The 15,959-nt window shown below is 40.8% G+C and overlaps 1 protein-coding gene across 1 annotated transcript; it reads right to left on the minus strand.

Moving 5' to 3' along the window:
* Window positions 1-1,305: 1,305 nt before the first annotated feature.
* LOC311504147 (alpha-2,8-sialyltransferase 8F-like) lies at window positions 1,306-5,836 on the minus strand. Its single transcript, XM_084567144.1, has 7 exons — window positions 5,715-5,836; window positions 4,048-4,128; window positions 3,846-3,920; window positions 3,265-3,409; window positions 2,195-2,307; window positions 1,986-2,078; window positions 1,306-1,905 (listed from the first exon to the last, which is right to left on the minus strand). The coding sequence occupies exons 1-7, from the start codon at window positions 5,813-5,815 to the stop codon at window positions 1,440-1,442; spliced, it is 1,074 nt and encodes a 357-aa protein (XP_084423270.1). The 5' UTR covers window positions 5,816-5,836; the 3' UTR covers window positions 1,306-1,439.
* Window positions 5,837-15,959: the final 10,123 nt, after the last annotated feature.

Below are 15,959 nucleotides of genomic sequence, written 5' to 3' on the forward strand. Positions count from 1 at the left end.
GATGACAAAAATATTTAGATCTGAACATAGAACATTAATTGGTCTCAAATTTTCGCATTTATCATTCGGCTTTCAGGGTTATATACTGTATATCCAGAAACAAAAAATCCATTGTACTTGTACTCCATAAAACCAAAAGGATTGTTAAAATGCGAAAGTCGGTTCCATTCGCTCATGTTGATGTTGTCTTTGTGCAGAAACAAACTTAAGTTGGGAAGAAAAGCCTTCTTGAAGCTCTCATCCTTCGAGTTTTGCAGAGACTGGGCACGAGTCTAAAAATGTTAAAATCTTAAATTATGAAATAAGCTAAACATTGTCATGATAGAGAAGGCAAAAAAGGTGGTCAAACAATTAGAGAAATGACAGTCACCATTTTAATAAATTGATTCATTCACTGCAAACAATAAATGCATGCAGTTGACTGCTGTTGAGGAGTCTTCACGTATATATGGTCTCACCTGTACATAGGTTTTGATCTGTAAAGAGTGTCCACATATGCTGTAAAAAAACAACCTGTACCATACTACTTATATACCAAACTATTTATGCCACGTGCACTTACTGCCTATTGCACTTCTGGTTAGATGCTAAACAGCATTTCGCTGCTCTGCACTTGTACATGTGTAATGACAATAAAGTTGAATCTAATATATATATATTGTTTTATTACATATATTATTTTGTTCACTTCTGCCAGATTACAGTTGAGCTAAAATTTGACTCTGAGGAAAACATTTTAGGTTCTTATTTGCTTTTTTTTACTGCAAGTTAGACATTATGTAATTGTTACTGTAAGCCAGGGCATACTGGCTAGCTTAGCATTAAAAATCTTTTCCTTCACTTTGGGCTCATTCTGTCCACAAATAAAACAAAATTACACACAGTATATCTAAAACTCGCTCACCAAGAGTTTGGTCTAAATGTTGTACATTATCTCTCTGTCTATGCCAAAAAGCAATGTTATTATTCAAAAAGTGTCAGCATGAAAGGCATCATGGTCAGTTATAGTCTTTATGAAAAAGTGCACAGTTCATAAATGCCTTCTTCCTGTAACAGTTTTGCCACTTTGTGGCAGTAAAGCACTTATCTTTGTCTGGTCGCTGTGGTGACAAGGGTTAACACAAGCTCGCCATGGCAAAGGTATTTAATACTTTTCAAAATACATTCAGTTGGATCGAAAAGGTGTCATTAGCAATTAACACAATGCACGGCACTGTAGACAAAGACCTAACAACAGCATCCCATTTCAATCAAGAAAAAATCCAGATTCCAGCTGGAAGATTTATGATAATAAATAGAGTGATAGATATACCAGAAGACGGTTTACAAAAACGTTAAAATCTTCCTATTGTTGCATTTGGATTTAATTACAAATGTCTTTATGGCCTATATGCCACAAGGTTGCCCGTAATCTATGTGCTGTCATTTTTCCCTGGGAACTAATTCTCACAGTCTCTCAGGTGAAGCCTGAGCACACCCTCACTGTGCAGCTGCAACAGGAGGTTAAACTCAACCGGCATGGCATGAAATTGCGTGGTTTTTATGTCATCATAGTAGTGGTTAGTCAGGGGACGGAAGTCATGTGGGTGATTACCGAATGGCCAGAATCCGTACAGATTCACATCGGTACAGAATTCCAGTGCTATGCTGGCCATAATTATGCCAGTGCTGAGCCGGGGCGACTTCAGACCCATAGAGCGCCAGAAGAGGGCCAGACAACTGAGGTACTCAGGGTTGAAGAAGACGGCTTGCATGGGGCTATTAAAGTCCTCGATGGTGTACAGAGCCCACAGACACGCAGGAGTGTTGTAGCCAAATGAGAAGGCAGGAAGTACCAGCATGGAGCTGCCATAGGTGCCCAGACCCTCTACAAATGGATGGCGCCTTTTCGTTAGAGCCCCATACCTGGAAATAAACAGCTGCTGTGAAGCAACAAGACTAAATATATTTTACGTAAGGTGACACATTCTGATTGCCTCGCTCACTTTTTCATGAGCATGCTCGGGTTTGCAGTCACAAGGTCAGTCTTGATGCCAACATGTTTCTCGTATCCATTTTCCAAAGGTGGTAGGTTGCACCTGAACAACCAACAAACACGACATAAAAAGTAAATAGAATTTCCACAAATATGAGTTTATTATGTTGATTATCACTGCCAGCTACGTTTGTCCCCCACTCGCTACACCTTTCTTACCTCATAACAAACTCAGCTGAATCAATCCTTTTCCCACAGCTGCTGTCTTTCAAGATCCCACCATTCCCAACAACAGCACAAGTTTTCCAAGTTTTGTTTGAGAAGGGGTGGTCCTGAAATGAACACCAAACAAAAACACGTGACAAAATAACAACATAATGACATAAATGAAATCTGGAGTCTGGAATTGTTAGCCATTAACTTTGTAATCAATAACCCTGCCAAAGAATTGTGTCTAATCTGATCCAAATAACCAAACAGGACCCATATAGGTTTGGTGGTAAACCTGTACGTCGATCATATCTTGGTGAGCCTAGTGGTGCATGTTTTACGGCTTGCTGTCAATGTGGTGTCCTCACCAACATATTTATGTTTTTGACAGTGAGTGCTCGAAATTAATTTGAAATCTCCCCCAATTAAATTATTATTTAGATTTCGGCAAAATAATGCAATTTTTTTTGCCACATTTGGCAGAGATGTAGCACAGATATGATGAACCTGTTCGGTTTCGGTGAAGGGACCACAGATTTTGAAATGCGATGTAGTCTGTTTATCTCATCTGACAGATTCACTGCAGGCCCTTGAGGAGCAAACTAAAAACCTCCAAAAGCTCTTTTGGGGAAGATATAAAATTAACACTTCTAACACTATGGTGGATATGTTTTTGAGTGGGTGCTTTTCTGCTTTCAGTTTATGCTTGGTATAGGGGTATAGCTCAGTGGTAGAGCATTTGACTGCAGATCAACATGTCCCCAGTTCAATTCTGGATGGCCCCTAAGGTTCTTCATGATCAGCTTGGGTCTGTTCTTGAACTCTCCCAAAACTGATCCACCTCAGACCAAGGGGTCCACAGTTCAAATCTGGGTGCCCCCTGTGTGTTGTGCTTTTAGCTAGTGTTTGTTTGTGTGTATAGTTTTGCAGAACAGAGCGATTCCAGCTCTTTTTCTGTTTGATTGTCTTCTCAACCTGCCAACATGTGATTTAACCCATGACATTTGAGAAACAATTGCAACCTCAAACAGGCAATGTATGACGAATTAGTGTTCACAAACCAGCAACAAACAACATACCTTTATAAAGGTCCTGAAAATCTCCGGGGTCACCTGGAGAGTCCTCTTCTTCTCCCCGTCATAAACAAGCTTTGAGCCCACTGGAGTGTTCGCCTGGGTAATGATGGCCTCGGAGAAACCATTGCACTTACTGTGCAGTCGAGAGCTGGGGAATCAGAAAGACTTTTGAAACTGTTGTAACTGTTTAATAGATGCAACAGATTCTTCTTTTATGCAATGAAAAGTCCATGGTGAGTAAAAGCGATCTTTTCAGGTGAAATCCCTCGTACCATAACTCATGCGAAGTTTATACATGCTATATTTAGACCTCGCCCGCAAGTTCCTCTGTCTCAAAGCATGCTTTTATTTCCACTTATCCTTTCACATCACGAGCTGTTCTTCATTCAATTCTTAAATTGGCTAAAACTATTATTTTGGCATAAAACTATTATTGAGCCCTCTTCCCACCGGAATTACGACACACTGTGCATGCAACAACAGTTTGCTATCCTACCATAAGATTTTGTTGGGGGGGAGGGTGTATGATCGATTTGTTTCTAGAAATTCTTAAATGTAACAGAAAAGAAAAAGGATTCCCTTACCTGAAGTTTTGGTAATTGTCCTCCTGCTTCTTCCAGGTTTTTGAGTAACGTTGCATTACTTTTTCGATGACCTCCCTGCGACACACACATTCAAGCACACAGTCAGGTGTGTTGTCTCTTTTGGTGCTGACATGACTTCATTTGATGATGGCATAAACAAAGAGGAAGCACAAGGAGACAACATGATGAAGTTTGCTCTCACTTGCAACCTTTACAGAGGACAGTGGGCAGAAGAAGTCTCTTCTTTTGGGGAGGCGGGTGAATTTGCTGAGGTGCCACATGACTGAGGAAAGACAGGACAGATTAGTGAAATCAAGATAAAATAAGTAATCTGCCTCTGAGCCCTCTTTCTTCTTGGCTTCACTCCTTTTATTCTGTTGTTCATATCTACTGAGAAGTGAGTCATGAAAATGCCATAAAGCATTATTAGCTCAGACAGCAGGTTGTCTGCCTGCTTTCACATAAATCTCTTTATACTCTACTCATAAAACTTTTTATAGCATAAACACATAAAAGCAGGTGGGAGAGGGAGTAAAATCCTGCAAGTAGTTATATAAGGAATCGTTGTTCATTTATGCCATAAATGAACAATTATATATATTAGCCCCGGTTCTAATGACTAGGCCACGCCCATTTCCGCCTGTCTTTTTTTCCCGCCATTTTGAAAAAAATGCACCTCAAAGCAAAATGAGCTCCTCCTAGCCTGTTCATCCAATTTTCACCATGTATCATTTATGGAAAAAGATAATGAAAAGTTCTCAAAAGAACTTTGGCAGGGTTATTGATTACAAAGTTAATGGCTAATTAATTTTTATGCCGTGTCTTTTTCCCTGCGGGAACCTCCCAAAGGGCTCAATAAAGTTGTCTATCTATCTATCTATCTATCTATCTATCTATCTATCTAAGATAGAGTCCAAAGATCATATTTTGTGAAGTATATACCCAAACTTAATCAAACCCAAACTTCTGTGACCCTTAGTCTCTAGGGGGCGCTACAAAAGCAACATTTCTAACTTCATGACATTTGTCATACACAATCTGTAACATATTGTGTAGACGCCCATCATTTTGCATGACATTACGTCTACAGGGGGCGCTACAGGTGACACGGAAACATTTCATATAACTTTAAGGCCTATAACTTTGGAAGTATTCACCTAATCCTTATGAAACTACAATCATGGCAAGTTTCATTTATATCTCACAAACCACCACAGTCAACTGCTTGACAACAATAATCAGTGGATGACTCCTTACAAGCCCACCAAGTAAGGGGGGATACGGTCTATAGGGTGCAGCCGATTTTAAGTGATTGTGTTGAAGCTGTTTTCTGCTTTTGATTTACCCAAGATAGCATCATTATAACACTGTGAAAGTGAGACGTCAGACAAATCAGCCTGTTGCTTATTTTAAATTTAGCTTATCTTCTTCACTGTTCATCTCTGATTTTTATTACAGTCAACTTAAGGTCTTGTACTGGTCCCTCAAACCAATAAAGACATAAAGTCCTAAGATGTCATCTTAGAAGCGCTGATGGACATTTTATACTGTATTTACTAGATTTCATAGGTCAATCTTAACACAGTTATCGTCATTTCATGGTGTGAACTCCTAATACCTAACACGAACAATACTTCCACAGCTATGTCAAAGGACATAAGTGGAAAAGAAGTTGGAAAAAACTGAGTGAAGAAAACGTGGGTGGAAACTCCCAAGGCTCCTGTTTCTCTCCCACTGCTACATCGGCATCATCTAATGTCAAATCCCAGCAGGTCTTTTTAGCACGATCCACATCCCAAATAGTAAAACTCAACTGTATTAAGGAGATTGTGTTTGTGCTTCCTGGTAGAGAGGTAGTTGTATACTTACTTGTTGTCGAAAATGAACCAGATGAGACCGGTCAGCAGGCTCCCCAAAAATAGGAGGGTGATCATCAAAGAGAAGAGTGACTTCAAGAGCTGTGCCCTCATACCTCACCTTGTAAAATGCTAATCTGTTGCCCCTTCTAGTGTTTTCACATCCCCCCCTTGATTTGCTTTCCCTGAAAGTGTCTCAGGCACACTGTTAATCTTTCTCTTTGTCTCTCCTTTTCTCTGTTCTCTTTTACAACACTCAGCTCCTCCTCATCCTCCTTCTGGGAGTGAGCAAGCCTTCTCAGTCAGGGTGGAAACTTTGTTTGGGTTGTCCACATTGAACCGGCTACCAAAGAAGACTCATGAATCATGAATCTAGATGTCTATTTAACTGGCTCAGTTGAGCCCTACCACATTTGATTGCTATATAATCAATAAACGGCACCATACAAACATCTTACATCTCACTCGGCAGAGAAACAAAATGTACTACCCGACTTGACTCGACTTGTGTCTTTATTGTTTTATCAGACCAACCGTTAAGATCCTCATACTGAAGAAGCTGAAGACTGCATTTACGACATTTATCCTTGACAAAATATTCACAGCTTATTAAAGTAGTTAACAAAGACTTTTTCATTGATTATACAGTTAGTTATCTTTTCAAGAATCATTTTCGTCAGGATTTGAGGGACACTAATTAAATGACTTGAGCTAAGATTTTGATTCAAACATTGCCCCCCTGTTTCATTCATGAAAATCATGCAAAACTCACATATTTGATTTGTAATAAGGAGGCTGATACGCGGCAAAAATAGATCCTTTTAGCTGCCATTCTGGCCTTGATAGACATAGAAACAAAAACTTATCATCTGGCTTCAAGCTGTGCCAGAAAAAGGGAACAAAGAAATGTTTTTTGTAACTTATCTGTTACCTGATTTGGTTCTTGGATGTTGCAGTTTTCAACAACCTCTCAAATTTTTTTTTTTTTTAACTTTATTAGAAGGTTTATAAAAAAATTAATAAACAAGATATTTAATAAACTTTTTTACTGGTTTACTGGAGTGCATAAAAGGCAATAAAAATGCAGACACAACTATCAAAAGGTAATTGTTAAACTCTCTCTTGGTTGTACTGAAACAGAATCCTCCCATATGAACAAACAAGAATAATCATGCTCAAATGCAATTAAACACAGACACTGAACTGGAACACAAATACACCCACACATACACATGGACACACACACACACCAAGTTCCTCTTAAGGTTGTAATTTGTTATGCAGCATTGACATTGTGAATGATGGGCCCTGGATGAAGGATGTCGAGCCAGATCTCTTGCCACCACCGTGCGATTCTGCCATACGCTGAGTAAAGGTGCATGAATTAACAGAAACGCCACACCGTGTGATCCGCATCACCATCACTGAAGCGAGTCTCCCTCCTGTCTTTGTTATCGCGTGCAGTCTATCAGGAAGAAGCAATAAAACAGAATACACATTTGAGTTGACAATGTGTTTTATTTCCTCTCGTTTTTAAAGTAATGTGCAAATGGATGTCACCATTTTTGAAGAGTTTGTGACGTGACTTTGGGTGTGTTGATGCAGCTGAGTGACCTTTTAAAATGAAAGGAAAAAAAGACTGTATTTGTAATGTATTCGATGTTTCAATTCCAGTGTGGGCCTCAACAAGTGCAAAATCAGTGTAACATTTAGACCATAAGAAAATAAAATATTCTTTCGTAGTAGTGACCCTGTCCTCATTCATTTTTATTTCTTTTTTGCACAGCCTAATTTTGAGCTTTAGGTTTGGCTTATGTAAGCTACTTGATATGATTTTCAGTGGCTATGTATCACAACTGATAAATGGCAATAACAGGTAACTGTAATAATCCATTCTTAGGTGTTTACTATGCTTTATTATGTCTTCCAGTGAATGTACTGGAAACACTTTCTTACGCAATCGGGCCATTTCGGGTCAAGTGACTCAAGTGACTCAAGTGACTCGCACAACCCGGCTCATATCAGTGAATGACTCAGACTGATCCGAATCCCATAAAAGATCTGGGATGTACACTACTACCGTCAACTGGAGCTCTTTCAGTTCCGCCCCCAACCCAGAGCCCCAGCCTTCCCTCTCTGCTTTCCCCTCCCTCCCTCAGTCATCCTCCGCCCACACCGCCACACCCACACTCTCCCCTTTGGACAACAAGGTGGCAGTAACATGAGCACCCTGCACTGAATTAGCCCACAGTTTGTTCCTCTTGAGTAGTGTGTGTGTGTCAGAAAACATGTTCAAAACCAACAAGTGACGGAGTGGGAGAGGGGCAGAGGCTTTCCATCCAGTCAGAAGGACACTTAATACCCCCAAACTCTTACCTACACACAACACACACAAGCTTCTTTTATTCTAGCGTAAAACCTTGCCAACTGTATGAACTGATATCCTCTGGTAAGTGTGTCTCAGTTGGGGGGCAGTGGAAGGTACATCTCTGCACGACACGTGGTAGCACTGCTGGCTGGATCACCAAGGTAACTAACTAACTAACTAACTAACTAACTTCTTCTCTTCTTCTCTGCTGCAGAGCAGCTGCCGTGCCACGGTGATGCAGGAGCACAGGACGCTCTCCACCACTCATCTGAAGAAGGATGTCAGGACTGAGCTCCCAAGTCCGGCGCGCCTCAGCCTCCTGAGAAAATAGAGGTGGTGGTGTTCCTTAATAATCAGGCAGGAAGTGTTGGTGCTCCAGGTGAGGTCGTCAGTGATGTGGACGCCCAGGTACCTGTAGGTGGAGACCACTTCCACCGCTGTCCCTCCGATGTCCAGGGGAGAGGGGAGGTGTCTGCCTCTTCTGAAGTCCACGATCATCTCCTTGGTTTTCTTCACGTTGATGCAGAGTTTGTTTTCTCTGCACCAACCCTCCAGGTGTAATTTACAAGCTTTGAAATATTTGCTACGATAGATAATGCCGACCTATAAAATAGCAGACCTCTATAGTAGACTACAATGTATTTAATATGACACCATGAAATGCTGTCAAATATACCACCATTCATTTATTAATTTATTATTCTGTTAATTTAGGCAAATAACACAGTAGTTATGGGCCTATACAAGTACATAATGAAGTTAATACTAAAGCGGTTTACACCATCAGGGTGAATTGGTTTAGTCCTGACTGTTGACTGATGGGTAATGTAGTGATTCTCCACTGCCAAATTAACACCATGGAAATGAAGAGATCAAAGCGTCCGGTGCCCAGTTTAGAAAAGAAGAAAAAAGATAAAGGTACACTGCTGCCATCTATGTGTACTTATGAGAACTACGTCAGCTTGTTGCTGTGTTGTTTGCTCACTATACTCTGACACGGCAACAGTTTGCAGGGCTCTCAAGTTTCGAATGCAGGCAAGAGTGACATCCGTCGCAGGAATGGGGTTCTTTCATTAATAATATTATTATTAGTGTTTTTGTTGTTATTAATAACTGCTCTCAGTTTTAGTAACAACAAAAATACTTTACAGAGCAGTATTCTGTCCATGTCATGGATGAATGTCTCATATATGCCTCTTGGACTTCTTTAGTCACTGGCAAGTAAAAGTTTTTGACTGTGCTGGTGACTTCAGTGCCTGCTGTTTGGCCTGGTGCCCCTTACTGTCCCTTGTCACATCCCGCACACCTTGACGGGCACAGGATTTCTCTTGGCGGCAGATAGAGCACCAGTGATTGGAGCTGGTGCTTCCTACAGTAAAAATCTTTAGATTCATAGTTTATGTATTTGGTATTTGTTCTACTAGAAGTTGGTTGTAGCAGAATCACGTGAACAATTCTGGGATAACAACGTTTTTTTTTTCATTGTTATCTTACCCAAATACAATAGTGCTTGAGAAATACAATGTGTGGCGGGAGTGTGTGACAAAAGACCGAAAAGCGTGACTGTCACGCTCAATGCGTGAGACTTGAGAGCCCTGAGTTTTCATCTATCAACTGGATATCTATCAGTCCATCTATTAACTGGATATGATTTCACATTGTTTTTTATAATGATAACCCAGCACATTTAATCCTGTTACAGTCCAACACATAATTTATTTTTGATTATTTTAAGAATATAATTTTATTATAATAGCCTGTGCAATATTATTTTAGGACTTAAGGTTATTCATTCATTCATCTTCTGTACCTGCTTATTCCTGTTAAGGGTCGCGGGGGTCTGCTGGGGCCTATCCAAGCTGTCATCGGGCGAGAGGCACGGTACACCATGGACAGGTCACCAGTCTATCGCAGGGCCAACACAGAGAGACAGACAACCATTCACACCTACGGCCAATTTAGAATCACCAGTGAACCTAATGAGCATGTCTTTGGATGGTGGGAGGAAGCCGGAGTACCCGGAGAGAACCCACGCAGACACAGGGAGAACATGCAAACTCCACACAGAAAGGCCCAGTCGGCCCATGGATTTGAACCCGGGACCTTCTCGCTGTGAGGCATCACTGCTAACCACCACACGTGTAAACAAGAAATGTACAAAATTATCTTATAATACTGAACCTTCTTCCCATGATAGAATAAAAAAAATACTGCTAAATGATATCACAATTAACAAAGAAAAGGTCCTGGTAACTTGGACTGCCATCCCTGAGAAGTGGAGGCTTTTTAGTTGAATGAACCAGAGTCAGCTGTTTAGACAGGAGTGTCTTTCTCTCCTGAAATGTACTCAATTGATCCATATGATAACGTAATTGGGCCGGTTTGCTTGGCATGACGCAAAGAAGGTCAATAAAATGACATCAATCACACACACCTAGCTTTACAGGTATCTGGTTTACAACACACCAACAGGGAAGTTATGTAGACGTAATCTCGCAAAGTTTATACAGATTTGATTACTACAAAGTTGATGTATTTATTTAAAAATATGTAATAAATAAAACTATTTTTGACCAAAGTACAAAACAAAACTGAAAAAGCAGCACTCCTTTATACCTTTGAGGCCTTGTTTGTCTCCAATTTGAATATTTCCAGCAAAATCTTTACCTTTGTGTGTACGATAGGTGGATGGGACAGGAAAAAAAATAAATGCAGGAGAGATTAGTCTCAGATGGAATAGAGTCGGAGCTGCTCCTCTATGTCTCTGTTGGACACCTCTCCAAACATCTCCCTGATGTCTTTAAGCAGCTGGAAGATGGCGGCCAGCTGCTCACGTTGCACCGTGAGAATATCTGCAGCAACAACACACACAATCTGAAGCAACTTTTCTGGCATCTGCAAAAAATTAGCAAAATTAGTTCTGTAAACCCCTCCCCCCACAAAATACCTGTATTTGATATTTTTTTTAATTGCAAAAAAATAAAAAAACAATCAATGAAAATAAAAATAAAAATATAGAGCTGGTGAATTTAAAGATGTTCAAGAAACATTTTCATTCTAGAAGGAAGTTAGATGAATAGACCGATAACACAGCTGTAAAACAGGTCTTCTATGCTTTATTAACTACCCTTCAAAAACTATGATATATAATGTTGTTTCATTATTAATTTGCTCACTTCTATTAGATTACAGTTGAGCTAAAATTTGACTTTGAGGAAAACATTTCGAGTTCTTATTTGCTTTTTTACTGCAAGTTAGATGTAATTGTTACTGTTACCCATCCCCTTCGACCCCCTTTCCTCTCTTCCCCATGACCCTTTATATCCCATGCCCACACCCCCCTTTCATCCAATCCCCTCAATCCTTTTCATCCCATCCCCTCAACTCTTTTCAACCCTTTTCATCCCATCCCGTTCAACCATCTTTCATCCCTTCCCTTTGACCCTTTTCATCCCATGGATACATACAGAAGTTATGGAATTATCCTAATCATGAATAATGTAGGCCTGGATGGTTAAAATATATATAATATCTTAAAATAAATGGATGTTGGATATAGTGATATTGAGTGAAATTATAATGGAATGATATGCAGAAGCTGAGTCACTTCAGAACAACCCTGTACCATCCACAGGGAAACCCTGGCGAGAGATTTAATAGAACATTACTCCAGATGTTGAGAACACTTCAAGAGGAGGAAAAGAGTAACTGGAAAGAACACTTACCACAGGTTGTGCATGCATACAATTGCAGTAGACATTAGGCCACAGGTTTCTCACCCCACTACCTCATGTTTGTGCGCCATCCTCACTCCTCAGTAGATCTGCTCTTTGGCCTGTCCAGTGAAGAAGAGCACAAGTGTATGCAGACAAATGGGCTGTGAGGACGAAAGAGGCTTACAGGATAGCAGCTCAGAACAGCCAGCAGTCCAGTGCACAAGGGAAGAGGCAATATGACTGTCAAGTGAGGAGAGTGGTTCTGCAGCGCGGTGACATTGTCCTGGTTTGTACTATGAGTAACATCAACATGAAAATGGTCCAGCCAGATGTGACCCTGACATTGACAGACTTACTGCCCCTCTGTGTGAATCAGCCAGGTGACCAGTACGAGACAGGAGAGCCGCAAAGACATTGACATATGAATCCCTTGTCCAGCCATCCTACTAGCCTCAGGGTCCTGTGAACACTGTTGGACTTTGTTGGGCACAAACACTGCCACCATGGAGAATGCCCTCAGCCCCCATGTTAAATGACACACCCTATCATGCGCTATACCAACCACTGTCTTACCCTGTCATGATGACATACACATATGCACACACTCATATTTACATAAACACAAGAAAAGAAAACCTCAGGGCCGTATATAAAATTTGTTGTGGTTTTAAGGAAAAGTGAGGAGTTCTTATTTTTTTTTGCTGGGGAGTGTGTGACCCACACAAAATGTGGTCACATTTGTTTTTTATTGTGTTTTATTTTTAATATTGACCTGTTTTTGCAGCAGTCTTAGCTATTTGTCCACTAAATAATTTCATACAGTCGCACGGTTGGACCAATAGGTGGCAGTAGTAGATTGGACTGGAAGCGTCTCTTTTCGGTGGAGAGGGGTTGTCATTGGGCGAGAGGCGGGGTACACCCTGGACAGGTCGCCAGTCTATCGCAGGGCTGTCACAGAAAAACAGACAACCATTCACGCTAACACCTACAGCCAATTTATAATCACCAATTAACCTAAGGAGCATGTCTTTGGATGGTGGGAGGAAGCTGGAGTACCCGGAGAGAACCCACGCAGATACAGGGAGAACATGCAAACTCCACACAGAAGGGCCCTAGCCAGGCTGGATTTAAACCCGTAACCTTCTTGCTGTGAGGCATCAGTGGTAACCACCAAGACATTGTTCTGCCCTGTTTGTGGAGTTTTTTTTTTTCATTTAAATCCAGTGAGAAAGACATAAAATACAGTCCACTCTATGCCCAAACACACTTCTTATTCATTGCTCTTCCATTGTCTATTGTGTCGAGAATAATGATATTTATGTTCAGCTACTGCTTAGTATGGTATTCTTATACATGTACTGCTTCCAAGATTCTAACTGGGATACAAACAAACTAATTAACATTTTATTTAATTGTTTATTTTGTCAAAAAATTACATGTTTTATTTTTGGTCCCTAAAGTGGCAGACATTCCCCATTTTTAATATTTAATTATTAACATTTGTCAATAAGTTAGAGATAGGTAAAGACACAATGTGAAAGTCTACAGCAGCTTGTCTCTTGGAAATGATTAACTACTGATAATGTAGTATAATAAAGTTCATTAATAAGTCACTGGTGCACTATCTCCAATATGAAATAGTGCAACACAACAATAAAAGAGTACCAGACCATGCAACGTTTCCAAATTCTGCTGGACTTGGTAGATGAACAGATATCAGAGGCGACTCTAGTGTGTTTAGTGCCCTGGGCGAACTTCAGGAACATATATACACACATGACATTATGCAAAGTTCAAAATGCTCAATTTGTGTCAAAAAACAAAAACAAATATGTGCATAATGTATATATCGTTTAAGTTGGCTTAATGAACTCAGGACCTCATCAACAGTAAGGAAAACATTCATGTTGGTGTCATTTTCATAAGTTGAAAAATAAATATCGTATTGGGTTGTAACAGTAACATCATTATAGAACAGGTAAAATTATATCCAGTTTTAGCTGCTAGTGTGACTGACAATAGAAACCGTCGCCCTGTGTAGGAGTATAACGAGCAAGCAACATAACAACAGGCTGACATGGTATCATATTTCATTATTACATGCATGATATCATCATAATACTCACAAGCAGATGACAGCAGTACCTGTTGTCACTACATTACCCATCAGCCAACAGTCAGAATTTTCCGGTTTATGTAAAATAATTAAATTAACAAAAGGCAGTGTGTACACCATCAAGGGGAACTGGTTCAGTCCTGTCTGTGTAGTGATGGGTCTATATTAACAGTAGAATAAATTACTTCATGTGTGGTTTATTTGACAGTGCTTCGTGGTGATATTTTAAAAACATGGTTATCTACTGTAGAAGTCGGCTTTTGGATAGATTGCCCCTCTCCACCACTCTGCACCTGTTATCAACCTGAGTTGCCATGGCAGTATGCCGTCCTGGGCATGTCGCCCATACCTAAATCTGCCTCTGACTGATATGAAGACAACGTGAGCTTTTATAACCACACTGCTAGAAATCATAAAGTGTTGATAAAGAGAGATATACAATTAAACAATAGAACAACAACATTCATTAATACACAGGATTAGATTAGCTTAGCTATTAGCCCCGCACGGCACCCCCGCTTCCGCTTTCTGTCGCACCGTCTCCGTCTCCTCCGCTGGCGGATCCCGCTGGTACGAGGCTCCGCTGTACCGAAATTTCTTTTTGATGAAAATCAAAATGACAAATAAAGTCTGTCTAAGTCTAAGTCTAAGTCTAGATGTTACAATCCCTTGTGCCAAAATCCCAGGCAAAACACATTTAGAGGCCTTGTCCAACTGAGAAACCCTAACAAACCTACAGTCATGTGATATGACGCTTAACCTACAATCTAAATAAACTAAGTAAATGCTGCTGGCTTGTATGGCCCGCTCAGCAGCAGAGACTCAAACCTTGTGAAATATAAGCTAACCAAATGTCGCTGGCTAGCTTAACCTACACATCATAAGTAGTCCCTATCATAAGTCTAATCCTGCTGGCCTCCATGCTCCAAAGCTCTCTCCACTTCAACTTCCTTTTCTCCACACTCTCCCAGTTCACCCATTGACCCTGCTTAGCCTGCGACACTGCCTTAGTGCGTCTTACTGCTTCCTCTTGTTTCTGTACCTCTTCCACTACCATCTTTCTCCTTTCTACTGCTGATGCCTTGCTCCACAGAGGTTTCCCTGTGCACAGCCCTAAGCCTCCACGCCCTTGCTGTACAGTGCCTATGCCTAAGGGCTGCCTGTGTTTGCTGTACTGCCTCTTTTGGGTTCCACTTCCTCCCTGTCTTAACAGTGGGCGCTGCACTCCTAACCACTGGATCCTTCGACTGAGTGAGAGTCATTTCCAGTCTAACTTAAGCACATTTAAACCCCTCTGTTAGGCTGGTAACTGGGAGCTCCAATATGCCTTTCCCATACAAGGCTGTGCCGCTCAAGCAGCTTGGGACACCGAGCCATTTTCTGATGGATGAATTAATCATCCTTTCTAACTTTTCTACCTTTGACAGGGCAACCTCATACACTGTTAGCGGCCACATTAGCCGGGGCAGTAAACCAAATTGCAAGCACCATAATTTTAACTTCCCTGGTAACCCTGACCGCTCTATGCTTGAAATGCCTTGAATCGTTTCCTGCCTCAACCCTTCAAACTGCGCCTTATCACTGAGACTTGCATCATACCATCTTCCCAAACTCTTCACTGGCTTCTCTAGCACTGTGGGAACCACCTCATCATTTATAACAAACTTCTTATCCACTACCTTTCCTTTAACAATAGAAATACTCCTAGATTTAATAGGCTTCACTTTCATCCTAGCCCACTGCAGGTTGCTGTTTAGCTTATCCAGCAATCTTCTTTGACTAAGTTTTTTATACTACCTGGAACTCTAAAGAAGTCAAATGCTTCCCATAACAGACTGTGTGGTACTGACCAAAAAGCATTAGCCAGGTCTAAGAATACAACATGCAGGTCTCTCTTCTCTTGCTTTGCTAACTGAATTTGGTGCCAGATCATACTGGTGTGCTCTAAGCATCCAGAGAAGCTGGGGATCCCAGCCTTTTGCACCGACGTATCAACTAGTCTGTTTTTCACCAAGTAACTGGACAACCTCTGTGCCACAACACTGAAGAAACTCTTCC

Source organism: Chelon labrosus (genome assembly GCF_963514085.1).
Source record: "Chelon labrosus genome assembly, chromosome: 19".
Taxonomy (NCBI): domain Eukaryota; kingdom Metazoa; phylum Chordata; class Actinopteri; order Mugiliformes; family Mugilidae; genus Chelon; species Chelon labrosus.

Bases quoted from the DNA above. Each gene is read 5' to 3' on its own strand.
- LOC311504147 (XM_084567144.1), bottom strand. From the start codon at position 5,815: ATGAGGGCACAGCTCTTGAAGTCACTCTTCTCTTTGATGATCACCCTC. The intron at 3,921-4,047 runs GTGAGAGCAAAC...TGTGTGTCGCAG, and splicing joins GTCCTCTGTAAAGGTTGCAA to GGAGGTCATCGAAAAAGTAA. The intron at 2,308-3,264 runs GTATGTTGTTTG...TGTTCATTTCAG, and splicing joins TTTTCAGGACCTTTATAAAG to GACCACCCCTTCTCAAACAA.